The 15,509-nt window shown below is 42.4% G+C and overlaps 1 protein-coding gene across 2 annotated transcripts in view; it reads left to right on the top strand.

Moving 5' to 3' along the window:
• The window catches only part of unc5a (unc-5 netrin receptor A), a 137,685-nt gene extending 122,239 nt beyond the window's left edge, over positions 1–15,446 (top strand). For both annotated transcript variants that reach the window (XM_046030433.1, XM_046030432.1), the window contains 5 exons: positions 7–240; positions 7,046–7,195; positions 9,026–9,190; positions 9,315–9,493; positions 11,648–15,446. In XM_046030433.1, coding sequence (XP_045886389.1) covers positions 7–240; positions 7,046–7,195; positions 9,026–9,190; positions 9,315–9,493; positions 11,648–11,813 — 894 coding nt within the window. In that variant the 3' untranslated portion in view covers positions 11,814–15,446. The remainder of the gene's footprint in view (positions 1–6; positions 241–7,045; positions 7,196–9,025; positions 9,191–9,314; positions 9,494–11,647) is intronic.
• The last annotated feature ends 63 nt before the right edge of the window (positions 15,447–15,509 follow it).

Genomic DNA, 15,509 nt, shown 5'->3' with positions numbered 1-15,509 from the left:
CTCCAGGACGTCCTGCTGATGGGGGAGGAGCTGGTGTCGGAGCCCTATTACTGCCAGCTCGAGGCGGAGACGTGCCGGCTTTTCTCGGAGCAGCTGGGTACTCTCGCCCTGGTGGGAGAGTCCCTGCACATGGGTGCTGCCAAGCGCCTGAGGCTGGTGCTCTTCTCTGATGCGTACTGCTCCACACTGGAGTACAACATCAGGGTCTACTGCATGGACGACACACAGGACGTCTTCAAGGTAAATTGTGACAAAATGTACCGCTGCCTGTTATTTTGTTTTGGCGGGCTGGGATTGGAGCGAGCGGTTTTGCATCAGCTGAATGATAGGTAGGCTATTATGTGTAATAATAGCATTGTCGGTCACATTGGAAGGTTAGTAGAAATCAGTGCAGACATGTAGGAGTTAGGCATAGCCATGGTAAATTGAACAATATTGCAGGCCTGATTACACCATGTGCAGTTCAAGGGTGTATGATTTGTAGAGCTGATGTTCCCTCCTGAGTCTTTTGAAACCATGCATATGTCCAGGTTAATCATGGTATACAGTACAATTTGAGTGTGTTTTTGTGTTATGCCAGAGATGTTTTATTCCTTTCATGCTGTCAGTGGTTCTGCTTGGCTGCTGTGGGCCAAGAAGTTTCCCATCACTTTGTTCAACAGCATATTTCGCTTCTCTTTTTTGCTCTCCACGCGGACAGAGTATAATCAAGCACTAATGCCTTCCTCCCTCCCCCGAGGACTGCCTCTGAGTAGCCTGTTAAGATTTCATTTGCATGGTTAATTAGTAAATTAAAAGGAGAGCCTGCCCCAATCCTTTCCCAGCAACCCCTGTGCTCTCTCTCTCTTTCTCTCCACACCTCTCTTCCTCTCTCCAAGCTGTTCTTCTTGGTCTGACGCCACCCACAGCCACAAGTGCCACTTTCCGCTCGAGTCCACTTTGGCCCACTGTAATGGCTGACCCCCTTGTGGAGTGGCTCGCCATGGGCACAATCTATGGATGGCTGTGGGATATAAGCAATGGAAGGTGGGGGGGGGCTCTGTCTGAAATTAGCATTCTCACATTCAGGGAGCTGAAGATGAGATGAGAACTGTGCACAATCTCTAGCTGTGGGGTGGGAATTACTGAAAACTCTCCTACCTTACATCTGTCTTTTTGTGGGTCAATTCTACTCCTGCTGCTATCTTTCTTAGTTCCTGACAGCTATTGCATGACAGCAGGCCGGCTCAGGGAAATAGCTGGCTGACATTCAGCTGTGTTCTAATGTAGAAATAAATGAAAAATGTAGCATACAGGAGCAGATGCAGCCCTTCAGAGCAGAAAGATATGACCACTTTTTTGTTTACTTGCTATCAAAGCAGTTATAATGATAGGGCTCTCTCTATATATATATTCAGATCATCAGGTGACCTGGTGGTGTTTTGCTGCAGTGTGACTCTTGAAATGACCTTGTGTGTCCTGTGCTGGATGCAGGAAGGCTGCTGGTGCACAAAAACTCTTACTCTCTCACTCTGGCTAGCTCTTGTTCTGCTATTCTCCCGCTCTCTTAGCCAGGAAAAGGACATCTGAGCTTGTTGACTCCAGCACTTGTGCTGCCATACTCTGCGGCTCCCTCGACGCCCTTGAGTGCATTAGCTCCACGTCTCTCACAAAACCTGGTCCTGTGGTAAGCCACGGTGTCTCTAGGGTTTTGTAGTTTTTAGTGAGTGATTTAGAATGTGGCCCACACTGTTTAGTAATCTCGACTTCACACTGCTCTTGATGCTATTATAGAGGGAGCAGTTCATTTAGCAAGTACATTAACCACTTTAAGTGGAGATTAAACTTCCCTGGAGAGGTTCAGCCTAATCACTAATCACTATCTTTAAAATGCACCATTTATGATTAGACTTTCACTATGGCTACCATTAGTGTTAATTGTAGTGTGTAGCAGTAGGTGATACAGTGGAGTGGCACAGCAGCATTTTTTTGTCTGTGTTGATGTACAGTACTCTTTCAGCACATCTGAATCTTTGACAGCATTTGCAGCCTGCTAAGGTACTGCTCTTCGTTTTTCAGACAAGAAGTCAACTTTGTGTGCATTAAACAGGTTGTACTTTTGATGGGAGATGAAAGGGGAAAAAATGAAAAGGTATTTCTCTGCATTTTCTGTTGGCTGTTCAGTGGTAGGAAGAACTGTGGAAACCAAAAGCGATTCTGAGGTTTTCTCTCCAGTCCCCTTGCTGGCTGTCAGTCTGCTCTGACAAGCCTCCATCAGAGAGAATGACATGCACACACACCCACAAACGCATGCGCACACGCATGCATGCTGTACCATGCAATCTCTTTATCTCGCAATTACAGCAGATTAGAACCAATGTTATTGTCTTTGATCCTAAGTGTGCGGGGGCTCTGGGGAAACAGTGACATTTCCGTCTGATGCTTGCCGTATGTTAGCATGGCTCTGCCGGGACCAATTAAGTTAATATTTAATGTGTGTCCCACCCTTGATGGGCCCAGCCAAGGCTGGCACAGCAGCAGAGGAGACATGATCGGCGTTTGGTAGCGCCCTCACTGTGCACTCGGTTGTTCCCAGCAAGACCTGTGGGAGAGCATCACTGATGTTCTGCCATCCCACAACTGATTGAAACACCTGTAGTGAAGCAAGCCTCCAACTCCGTACAGAGATAGACCACCAACGCCAACATCTAATTAAACTGGAAGGGTGCCGACAAAGGTGTCTTTTTAGGATTGGAATATGCTGCAGTTAGTTTTTTATATTTAGCTGTGATATTCAGAATCTGTCAGCTTTTGGTATGAAGGACAAAATCATCAGTATGTTTTCTACCATGCATAACCCACGTTTGAATAGTGGAACAATAACAAAATATCCTGGTGTTTATTGATAACTAAATGTTCTTCCTTTACGCCCACATGTCTGTGTTTTGTAAGGCAGTGGTGTTGTATAGTTAAAAAAAACATGTAGAATGATTTATAAACCACCCACTTTCTGTCAGATTTATTTTCTACAGAGGTTGAAGCACAAGTCATGTTTTTTGTATTGGGCGGTAGACTTTTTGAAGGGCCACCTTTAAATACTAAAACAGTAAATTTTGTTTTGAATAACAGCATGGGATTTATTTTGCCATGTTTGCAGTGGCCCTATGGATAGCAGTGTAGGTCGGTCTACCACTTTGGTCCAGACCTAAATATCAACAACTATACATTCCGGTTGCACCATCATCAGTTCAAAAAAGAACATAATGAGTTAACTCCCTTTGTACTCTCAGTATTGTATTTCAGACTACAGAATTTATGTTTTCATCAATATTCATGTAATGAGCCCAAAACATTCAGCTTTTTGTCTCTTGATTGTAAAAATCTATGTTCCAGTGTTAAATGTGTGTTTAATTGATGTCTTAACTGGTTAAATAGTGGCTCCTGGATTCTTTTGTACCGTGTTCGACCTCAAGCTATTATTCTTATTCTCATTTGCGTTTAAAAGGGCTCGTTAAGTGTTTATGTGCTCCTTCCACTACGTTTTCTTGCTAACTCCTGAGCAGCAAGCTACATTTGGGCAGAAACTTTTTGCTCTTATGTATCAGAGGAGAGAAAACGAGCATGTACAAACTGTAATACAAACAGATTTTCTGATCCCTCCATCAGAATAGTTACTGGCAAAGACTTCTAGGAAAGAAAAAATCCAGAAGAGCATAGCCCAGTAATTGCTGGCATTAAGTTAAAGACGACAGTCAGCTTTATCACTGAGCCCAGCTGAGAAATTGTTTCCATATTATATTTCTGTGTTCCTGTGTGCTGTTTTCTCCCGTCCTGCTCGGTGATTTATCAGGCAGAATGTGCATCTTTTCCCTAGCAAACACAGTCCCCATTTATAACTGAGCAGACAAGTCCCTTCTATTTGTAGTTATTAATCAGAGTTGACTGTAGCGGGCACGGCCACTGGAGCTCAGACTGATAGACTCTCAGTCAGAGAGGAAAAGCCTGTCACATCCTGCTGACAAATACACAGATTTATGGAGCCCACATAGCCAGGCAACTCTCTATAAACAAATGCATTTGCCTGAAAAGAGCAGCTCTGTAAATGGATCGTCGCTATGAATGCACATTTTTAAACACAAGGACATATTATATTGCTAAGAGTGGAGGGGTGAGGACGAGTTTGAGGATATTAAAGCCTGTGTATCTCTGTATGACTAATTAACTAATCAAACGCTAGTTATAATCCACTCCAAGCCATAGATATATATATATATGTATGCCTCTGTTAATACTTTGATTTGTTTAGACCATGTTTCTGTCCTCCATCCGATGGCTGGATGTTGTTTTTGTTGCAAGAGAGAGTTTGGTGCAGCCACTAACCTCTTTCTGTCAGCACCATCCCGAAGAGATTAGCTGTATGAGTGTCTCTTGTTTCCCAGTGGATCCCGGCCCCAGTCCATCACAGTCCCAGCTCTGGTCCAAGCTGAGAGGATGAGGGGATGGGTGAGGAGTGGGGTGGGAGAAGAGTGAGGGTGGGAAGAGGGTTGAAGTCATAGAAAACTGTGGCCATGATTGCAGTAATCCTGTTATCTCTCCTGCTAAAGCTGGCCACTCTAGTGACCTGGAGACACAAATGTTAAGCTGCCTCTGTCTCTCTTCTCTCTTGCTCCTGCTCTTTTCACTCCTCCCTGCTCTATCTCACTCTCTTTAGCCAGCCTCATTGAATGTCAGGGGGTGGTCTTGGCTCTGCCTGACTCTAAATTCACAGTCTTCACACACACCACAGGCTTTCTCGAATTCCGTCACAACAAAAGGGGTTTTTCTCCTGCAGTACTTGAACTTCTCGCCCATCTCATGCATCTTAATGTTTCCACAGTGGTACAGGGTCAGGGTGTCTTAAGAAAAAACTGCTAGTCTTATCTAAGCACAATTCAGCTCTGAGTTGATGATTAATATGTTATTTGATAAACTAATTCAAAACCTTGCATTGTTTTCTCCCAGAACAAGTAAATAATATGGTCAAATTTAGCTTCTCATCTATTAGCTCGCTCACGCTGTCATTTGTTAACAGGATAATGGGGCGTAAAGCGGGCCATTATTCTCACAGCCCAGAACATATGCTGAAAACCTGCACAAAACACACACTCTAATACACACATTCAGGCACACATAAACAATACACAAGCGAGACAGTGTCATTTGAAAGCAAGGACATGTGCACACTTTAAAGTGTCTCATCCCATGTTTTGTATTTTCCCTCAGCTCAGTGTCTCTGTCAGGAAGCAGGGGTGCCATGTCCTAGACCCTGTTTGATTATAATCCTGCCATGTCAGCCTTGAACCTAAAGCAGACCAGTTAGTATTCATTCTAGTAGCTATGTGTTGATAATAAGATAATTGGCATTCTGCACTCTCTCTCTTGCTAGCATGCCTATAGATCTGCTGCTATAGGTCAAAGTCCTGATCAAAGTCCACCAGCCCCAATTTGCAATGCTAATCACCTCCAACAAATAATTGTGCTTAAGAACTGTGTTAAATGAACCTCTCTGGAAGCCCTCATAATGTGCCTTTTGTCTGTGTAAGAGACATAATAGCAGAGGGCTTTTAATTCTGTGGAGAATGCGCTGCCCCCTGTTATTAACTCATTAGACCTCGACGCTTTGATTCAGAGCCATTGTCTGACCTTCCTACTCTGAGTAAGTGGGCTGGGTAACATAACAAGGCTCTGGCGTAGCAGTACAGTGAGGGAAATATTCCAGCTAGCCACATACTATCAGATCATTGTACATCTTTAATGTTCTGGGACATTTGGGTGAAAGGAATAATCCAATGTATATGCAGGAATCGAGATGGATAATCAGAGGGGGCATAATATTCCTGTTAACAAGAAGATAAGCACCAAGCAAACATGGAAATTAACAATGTGCTGAGCAAACATGGAATTTTAATTCTCGGGCTGAACCGAAACGTGCTCATTTAGTAAAGGAGAGAGCACATCAAATAACAAAAGCAGGTAGAGATTCCAAATGGATAATTAACAGCTTCCTTTCCATTATAATTGGAATCAGTCCAGCCCATTCCTGGGAAAGAGGGCAGAAAATTGAATCAGTGTTGTGCAGATAGAAATTACTGTCATTCTCCACCTTAATTAGATGTCTTTGCTGAAATCATACCATGGGCAACAATGCTGGCATGCAGCACTCAACATATGGCCACTATCTACTCGCACATCTCCCACTTGGGGCCGTTGTCTTTGAGATGCGTCTCCTAGACTCCGAGGTTCATTCTGGCTGCCTTTTGCCATCTTGTTTGCCTCCTCAGACAGATTAAAAGAACATGTCTTATTTCTGAGGTCTTTTCTCACTACTAATTTCAGAGGCTTGTTTTTCTCCGTTGTTGTAATATGCTCCTCTGTTTGGAGTGATCGCCATCCAAAGTAAGAGAGAGACTCACTCAGCAAAAACCATCCAGCTCAAAACGAATTGATAGATCAGAGGGAAATGCTGCAGATATTATCATCCCATTCCAGATGGTCATTTGGATGGCAACAAATGGTCCACTGAGCAAGTCCCACAGAGATTAAAATATTAAGCATGCATTTACAAATCTTTCTTGGCACAAAAACAAAAATGAAATTAAGGAGATTCACCATGCGAGAACAATGAGCAGTTGACTAATGGCTGGTCCACTTACTTCATCACAGTCCAGGTAGCTAGTAGGCCGGGATGGCAGCAGTATTTGCATGCTAATGCAGTTGCTGAAAGCTGGGCGCACACACGCTGAGGCAGGGGATCAACCTTGTGGTGACATTAAAGCGCTGTGGAGAAGAGTCGATCCAGCCTGCTGCGGCCGCATTCAGCGGCACTGTCTTCCTTTCCTAAGATGTACTGTGCCCCTGCCTCACGCTCGTGCTGTGTTTGTACGTGTGTTCATCTGCACGAGTCACAATGTTTGTATGTTCCCACCATTATCCATGTCTTTTTATTATTATTTAGATTTTTCCACTTACCTCTGTGATTGTGATGGTAAATGTGTTTCCTCTGAGCGATTCCTCTCTCTTTCATCAGGAGGTCATGCAGATGGAGCGGCAGCTCGGGGGTCGGCTGATTGACGAGCCTCACATCCTACTTTTCAAAGACAGCTACCACAACCTGCGCCTGTCCATCCATGACATGCCCCAGGCGCACTGGAGGAGCAAACTGCTAGCCGGCTACCAGGTGTGTTGGCCGGCCCTGGGGGGGCTGCAGGGGCCAGGGAGTCACACCAGATCAGAGAGGGAGCACGGAGATGTAATATAAGTGCCTGGCTGAAACTGTCAGATTTGTGTGTCAGCAGTTATAGGGCTTTGTAATGTGTTTGTTCACTCAATTTAAAATCCAGTTGTCTCGAGTTATTTTAAATAGTCACTCAGAGAAATTAAAGAAGAATGTACGAGTATGTGTCGCCAAAAGCGATGTTACTGAGTAATCAAAAGTTCTTCAGGAGCACCTATTTATTGTTAATGAGGGTTCACGGTCTAGTCATCTCTTTGGAAAGTTATTTTAATTTTAGTTGGCTTGGAGTTTTAATTGAGTATGTTTTGCTTTGGCTTCAGTTGATGACTTTAAAGATTCACACAAAGGAGGGTTTTTCAGTCTGTTACTGCAGGACTCCTCTGTTCAATAACCTTTCTCATGACACTGTTTGCAACTTTAAGTCATTTATTGGAGTCGAGAGAACACTTGTGTGTGCACCCTTGTCCGTAGAGTGTGCATGTTTATGTCCGGTTGTGCTTCTGCATGAGGTGCATACATGTGCAAATTGGAGCTGGATTGTATGCGCTAACCCAGAGCTGCAAGCTGATTGATTATCCTAGCTGCCGCTCTCTCAAAGGGAGCTCAAATGAAATATAGAGCAGTATGTAAATATCTGGAACTTCTTGGAACCTCTCCACCTCTACTGCACTCCCCACACCTGCGTGGCTCACTGCACTGCAGCCCAGCAACAGAGACACAAGGGCTGTTCAAAGAGGACTAGAAAATGTTCTGGCTGTAACTATGTAAGCACTGAGCACCAGGTCCCCGAAGAGAACACAGGCTACGCCAAGCAAGCAGCGGCAGCAACAATGCACCCAGAACAGAGGCTTATTCCTCTGGACTGCGCCTGTTCATTTGGAAGTGTTATCCTCCTCTCAGCAGTGCGGTCAAAAAAGGCCTTTAGTGTCCCTGTGGCCCCGTGAACACTTTTGTGCGTTTCACCCGGCCCCTCCGTCATCTGTCTGCCTGGGTAACAGTGCCCTCGTTTGGTTAGCAGTGTGTACTGCAGCCCACACTTCAGCCTCAAGCTGAGTTCTTGTCAGCTGTTGAACCAAGGGTGAAGTGAGGAGTTAGCGTGCCCTGTTTTTTTTTTGTTGTTTTTTTTTTTTTTTACCTCACTGCTTCTCCTGGGATATGCAAATGAGGCATGAATATGGAGCAACAGTGAGAAAGATGTAGAAATGATTAGCCTTGAATACATTCTACCAAACACTCCCTAGTAACTGTTTGCTAGACAGAAGCTGGTGCTGTACAGCAGTGCTAATCAAAGCTGTTATGCATTCATTTAGATCTCCATGTCACATGTTGTGTTTTAGATTTAAAGTAGAGCTGTGATGTTTCAGCTTGGTTACTATCGACATCATTTGTAGCTCTGCGGAGAAATGCACATGCAGTACGTACCTGCAAAGAGAGGCTGAATCAACAGAGAAATATTTGCTAAATGAAAAATGTTTCTCATGCCAGAGATACAGATATGGTGTGTTGTGCTTCTGTAATCATTTCAGGCAGTCAGACAGCTATTAACTGACATAATTTCCCTTTAACTCACCTGAATGTTGTCAGTCTGCTGCCTCAGATATATTTAGTCATTTTCACCTAAGGAATGACAGCTTATGTCAGTGTAATTGATGATGATCTCAGTGTATTCTAGGCAGGCGGTCCAGTTATGCTGCATTTCAGACATGCGGTTCTGACTGTGCCGCTGCGCTGCCGTTTGTGCGTGCTGCGTGTTTTTTTTGTTTTTTTCTGCAGGAGATCCCGTTCTACCACATCTGGAACGGTTCCCAGCGGTACCTACACTGCACATTCACTCTGGAGCGGCTCAGTCTCAGCACCTGTGAGCTCACCTGCCAGCTGTGTGTGTGGCAGGTGGAGGGGGAGGGACAGAGCTTTAGCCTTGACTTTAACATTGCCAAGGTAACGTTAAGCATAACTACTCGCTTTGAACCTGCAACTGATTAAGCATTTGCCGTTTTCAGTAGTCATAAATGAATTGTTTTTATACTGTGTTGAAGAAAAGGTTTGTTTTCATTCCTACTAGGACACCCGAGCTGTGGACTCTGAGTTTCTGTTAATGGACAATAACGCCACAGCTCTGGCAGGGCCCAGCGCCTTTCAGATCCCGTACCTCATCAGGCAGAAGATCTGCAGCAGCCTAGATGCCCCCTGTCCCAACGGAGCCGACTGGAGAATGCTAGCACAAAGACTTAAACTTGAGAGGTAAATACCAACTGCACAATCCCGTAATACCTTATCTGATCACTGATAGTCGGAGCGCGCCGGAAAAGTCAGCTTACACAAAGGCTCTTAAGAAAGAGCCTGATTTATCAAACCCCTTGAGAATAGAGTCTGCGGGGGCAGTATATGTACAATACTCGAATATAGCATGTTTAAAATAATGAACATGCAATCCCACTAATTGTGATACTAATGTAGAGGTTAACATGTAACTCAGGAATTCTAGTAATTGCACACCGGAATTGCACAAAAGTGCTTCACCACAGAAGAGTGTTTTTCCTAAAGTTAAGGTAAACAAGGTTCTGCTTAAGCAAACTAATCCTCCTTTGACACAGCTAACATTATAGGATTAATGTGGACTTGATGGATACAGCTATCATTTCTGCAAGAAAACACGACCCTGTTCTTCCCTTTTTTTTTTCTCCTCTGGAACAGGTAAGCAGCTTAACATCTACAGCTAAACTTGTACCTGCTACGTTCTGCTTAACAGTTGTAATTGGAAAGGTAGCAAGCTAGCTGTCCATCAGCAGCGAATAGAGATGGAGTAGGTTTGGATCTGTGCCGACATCAAACAGTTTGTTCTCACAGTTACTGTACTTTATCACTGGAGTACCTGTAACAGAAAGGAGCCAGGCATTGATCCCCTATCCTCCAATTTAATTTCTACCCCGTAATGAAATCAAATGGGTACACTTAATTTGTCCAATCAAACTTTATTTACCCCAATTAATCACAAATTGAATTGATGCACTACAGGTTTAATTAGCAATGTTTTGCTCAACATAATCAATTCTCATTTAGGCCTGAGGAAGGAACAACCGCTCTGTTGTTTGATCCGTCCTTAACAACGTGTTTTCCTGAGAAGGCAGCAGCTCCTTGGCATTCTGTCATGCTGTATTTCTGTGTTTGTTTCTCTGTGTGTGTGTAAAGTGTTCAGACCGAGCGGAACGGGACCGATCAATAAAACTTAAAATGCCAAGAACCTTGTATTTGATCTTTCTCTCCAAAGACTGTGCAAACGGCTGCGTCTGAGCCATACAAGATAAGCTCGTGTTTCACATAGCCAGGTGAATAAGCAGGGCTGACACTTCGGACACTAAGCTCTGTCTTTTTTATCTGAATAATGACACAGAGGTTTGTTCCCAGAGAATTCTTTTGACCAACGCTTTCTCTTTGTCGTGTTCTCCCGACGCCAAGGGGAAGGCTGTGTGCGCTATAAAATCCAATTGACTCAAAATAGCAGAGTGACACTGTTTTCTCAGTGCTTGTGTACGGTCAATGCAACCGCGTGTTTGTAGTCAATCACAGACTGCTTCACTAAGCAAACAGAAGATACGAGGAAGTAATGGATTCTGTCTGACCTTTGTCAAGGTGAAAAGGACTTGGGGGTGTTTTTTGGGCTTCTTTTCTCACCCCCTCCCACTCGGTAAAAAGCACTCACACAGACCAACACTCCCTTTGTATAAAGAGTTTACGCTGTTCTTTTTATTTATTTATTTTTTTATGCCATGTGTGCTCTACATAACAGTTAAGGCCCCAGACATTTGGAGAACAGAAAAAGGCCATTAAATCAAACAAGCATCTTCAGGTACTGCAGGGATCAGGTCCCACTCAACATCAAATATACAGCTGGCTGGGGCCACTGCTTTGTTGTCATTGATTGGGTTTGATCGTAAAGGTTCTGCTCCTAAAATGGAAAAGGTCACTTCTGACTTAACTGTGAAAGTCCATATAGGATTTACAATATGGGATTTAGAGCCAATTTCAACATCAAATAAAGAGGAATGAGGCTTATGCTGTTAAGCTTCAAATGAAAATTGCCAGATTCTGTATTTGATGGCAGTTTTAAGAGCTAGGCTGTGTTCTTATACCTTTTATCATTTTTTTACTTAGTGCTCCACAACAGCATATCAGGATGTAGCAATATAACACACAATAAAACTTGACATTGACAGAGTTACAAGAAGCAGTAGTGCAATAAAATACTGTCTGAAAAGGTTTTCCTAAGACTCCGTTGGTGCAGAGCAAATGCAACACTGCCCGTTGTGATTTGTGCACATCGCTTGATTTAATAAAAACATCTCATTGGTCGCTCACTGTTGTTTTTGTGTTCTTCTCCTCTGTTCCTCTCTGCAGACACATGAGTTTCTTTGCATCCAAAGCGAGCCCAACCTCTGTGATCCTGGACCTGTGGGAGGCACAACATTTCCACAGCGGCAACATCAACCAGCTGGCCACGGTCATGGCCGACATTGGCAAACAGGAAGCCATGATATTCCTGGTCTCTGATGGCGAGTGCTAACCCAGAAAAGGGGGAGAGACTGGTGCAGAGGAAGAGATCAGAACACGACAACACACACACACAAAAAAACCCAACAGTAACTGCAGCCATCGAAGAGCAGAGCTGTCCCAATGTCCCTCTTCACTTCAGAAGATAGTAAAGGGTTTATGTAAGACTGAGTCCCTATTTCCCATCGAACAGTAAAACCCTTTTAATGACGGAGCAAACGAGGGACCAGTGGAGTTTGGGTGTGTGCGGCGGAAATGTATTCATGAACTCAGTACAGAAAATACCCTTTATTTTCCATCAGTGATTAAGTTAAATTAGTCCACACCCTGGTTCTACTTTAAAGATAACATTAAATTAATTTCATGTCTTTTATATGAATAGGCCAGTTATGACTAATAAGGAGCGATATGCAAACGTAATGCCCAATACTGCAAATTCAATGAATCATTTTTGGACTTGGATTAAACAAAATGATGGATGACATATTAAATATTAGATAAAAAGGGATGTGACAAAATGTGCCGGTAACTTTGGGTTAAACAGGCGACATATGCAATTGGCACGTTCATTATATGGCATTATGACTTAGATGCTGAACACAGTTCATCTCATATGCGTCATTTCTTAACTAACACACACACACACACACACACACGGCTTGTAGCACATCCTGGACTTGCAGGTTTAAAAATAGATTGTATGTCAAGAAGCCCCAAAAACTCCGTCTCATCTTGTTTGTGTTTTTTAGTCCAGCCGGTATCACTACTGTGAATGTAACATCTTGACATCTTGATCCAGCGAGACGCTTCACAGCTTTCCTGCTTCTAAATCAATATGTGGGGTTTGTTTTGTTTTTTTTAACTTTTCTGAGGGGGGTTGAGTAATATCTTCACTAAAAGGCATATTTCAGAAGCCATTCCTATTTAAAGCCTGTGATTTTGATCCGTCCAGTTTATGTCACGTCTTTCATTACCCCAGTTGTTCATTGTGGCGTTTTTCTATTTCAAATTCCACAGCTAATGAAGGAGCCATAGGGCTGAAAGGCGTTCCAGCTGCATATATGTGAACTATGAATGTCGTCAAAACTCATTTCTAAAATGACATTTTCCCCCTGATTACATTCATTCTGTGGCAGAGGATGTTAAACATAAAAGCATGGCCAAAAGGGTTCTTTTCCCATATGAATAATATACAGCACTTTCCAACAACAAATTCTTCAAAATTGTCACCAGATTTCTCACGTTGAAAGGGTCATCGTGCATGTGTGTATAATTCATAAAGCAATGTTGGTGGGAATTATATTATATTTGCTGTGTGGCAAACAGTATTTCCACATCAGAGAAACGCCCGTCTCAGAGAAAGTTAAGAGTGGCTTATTCCTAATGTCACGCCTTCGCTCAAAAGATGCTTAGAAAACGTTTTCCCCATTTCATTTCTAGCCAGGATGGCAAAAATGATCTAGCAGATGCAACAAACTATGAACTGCAACTACGCAGTGGCTTATCATATCTATATCTTTGCATTAATTTACAGTGTTCTTTATTTTTTATTAATGGATCTGTGAGGTCAGGCAACATAAATACACAGTATCTTTAAAGCCCACTGTTTCAGTAATTAACCTTTGGAAAGGTGTGAGCAATCCTAAATTAGCCATAGTTCTCTCTCAGTCTGCCTCAGGGTTGCATGTGAAGTTGTCTGTTAAAGTTGTAAAGAGAGCCCTTTTCATTAAACCCCTTCTTATACAAACTAACACAGCCCATCCTACCAGCTCCTGTGGCTTCAACCTTTAACACTAACTGGAGCCTCTTTTATGATTGTCAGATATTAGAATGTACATTTGTTTCCGGGGGGGGGGGAGTGGAGTATTTCTTTACTTTTTTTCTTTTACCCTTTTTTAAGTCTTAGACGTTACCTTGTTTTGTGTGGTATCTCAGCACCTGGTAGTTCTTCAGCCTCTTTTTCATCCCACACGCCTCCTCCTGCCAAACCTGTTTTTACAAACCCCTGTCCTATTTGATGTAGAGATGCCATGAAATAACATGTTACCTTTTTTATTATTAGAAACCCTTGGATTAAGCCCCTTTCAAACAAAATGGCGATATCAACTTAAATAAATCTTTTCATGTTGAAATGGATCATCGCCACATGTAATATGTAAATACTTTTTCTATACCAGCCACGTGCTGTCACTTTGCATACTGTATATCAGCAAAATTGGTAACCAAAGTTTTATGAATATCAGTTGAGGCCACTACATCCTCATATTGTATCCATTCAATATTGTTTCAGCATTATTTTACTTGCAACTAGTATAGAATAAGTCAGAGTTGCTGTCTCTTCTAAACTGTGGATTTAAAGTCCAAATAATTTCTTTGTCCAATTTCCTCGCTTTTGTCTTTGAGGCAAGTTAATGCTGTCTGTTCAAGCAGTAATGTCAGTTTATTTTATCACTTTGTAAAGAAATGTAAATTATATTTTAATATGAAGCCAAAAAAAGACACTTAACTGGCGCAGCATTTGTCAAGTCTAAACCGTGACGTGTTTGCCTATATACTGTTCTTTGGCGATCTAGCAGTGAAGACTTTTTGCAGTGTTAAGGGTTTAGAGACTGTTTTACAGGAAGTTTCTATACATATTTTGTTTGTCCTTACTCTGCATATGTCTACCTGATTATTGCTCTAACTGTAAGCATTTAAGTACAAGGTGGAAATAGTCACTAACGCTTAGTGAATCACAACACTGGGACTATACGGGGGCTAATCGGAGAAAGAGGCCATCAGTTCTTGGTCACCGAAAAGCCAGTGTGAACACAGCACGCTTAGATGAGCCATGGCAGTTGTACAGTCAGACTGCGTGCAAAATTTTTATCACCTGTCATTGTCTTGGATGTGTTGTCTAAGCACATTTCAGTAATGTAATTCACCAGCCACCAGGATGTTCAGCATCCATCTTCACATCTTTCTTGTCCAACAACTCTAACAAATCTGCAATTAGTGTGTGTTTGTGTGATGAATACTGTCCCCTTCATGGTGAAATCTGGGCCTGCTCGTTCTTTGTAAGACTCGTGTCAGTAACATACATGCTTTGTTCAAAGGTTTGTAAGTTTACCCCATGAGTTATGAGGGAAAAATTGTTGCATCTTATATGTACTTTTTGTGTCACTCATTACTATTCAGTGTCAAGGACGTGTGTGTGTGTGTGTGTGTGTGTGTGTGTGTACCTCCCCGTCACTCTGACTGAACAGTTTTCTTTCTGAACTAAGAACAATAGACTTCTGTACTTGTGAATGGTTTTTCTATTTAGTTCCTTGCCTTTCTGCAAGTCAAAAATGCTGTATTTATTACATGCCACAGCGCTTATGCAATTGTATAATCCTTTTGTTGTTGTTTTTTTTAACCTTTTGTGTTACTTATCGTTAATGTAAATTGTCGTCAAACCTTTTGTGGCAATGGGAAAACTCCTAAGGGAGATTTTCTGTACTTTTTGGACAATGATATGGATTTGTGGGTAGAATTTTGGAAATTCGTTTCTAAGTGCTTTCAAGTATTTACTTGGCCTTATGTATATATATATCTATGACATTTCAGAAAGGTATGTATAGTAATTCAACCTGAAATTGTTGTAAATAAATTATATATTGTTAAATCAAGGACTGGATCTTTTTACTTGGAACATTAACTTGAGTTGCTTATCAATTTATTTTCAAAA

The sequence above is a fragment of the Micropterus dolomieu genome, linkage group LG19, assembly GCF_021292245.1.
Source record: "Micropterus dolomieu isolate WLL.071019.BEF.003 ecotype Adirondacks linkage group LG19, ASM2129224v1, whole genome shotgun sequence".
In the NCBI taxonomy this organism is placed as follows: domain Eukaryota; kingdom Metazoa; phylum Chordata; class Actinopteri; order Centrarchiformes; family Centrarchidae; genus Micropterus; species Micropterus dolomieu.
The sequence above is the reverse complement of the archived record's forward strand: the minus strand, read 5'-3'. Positions and strand labels throughout refer to the sequence as shown.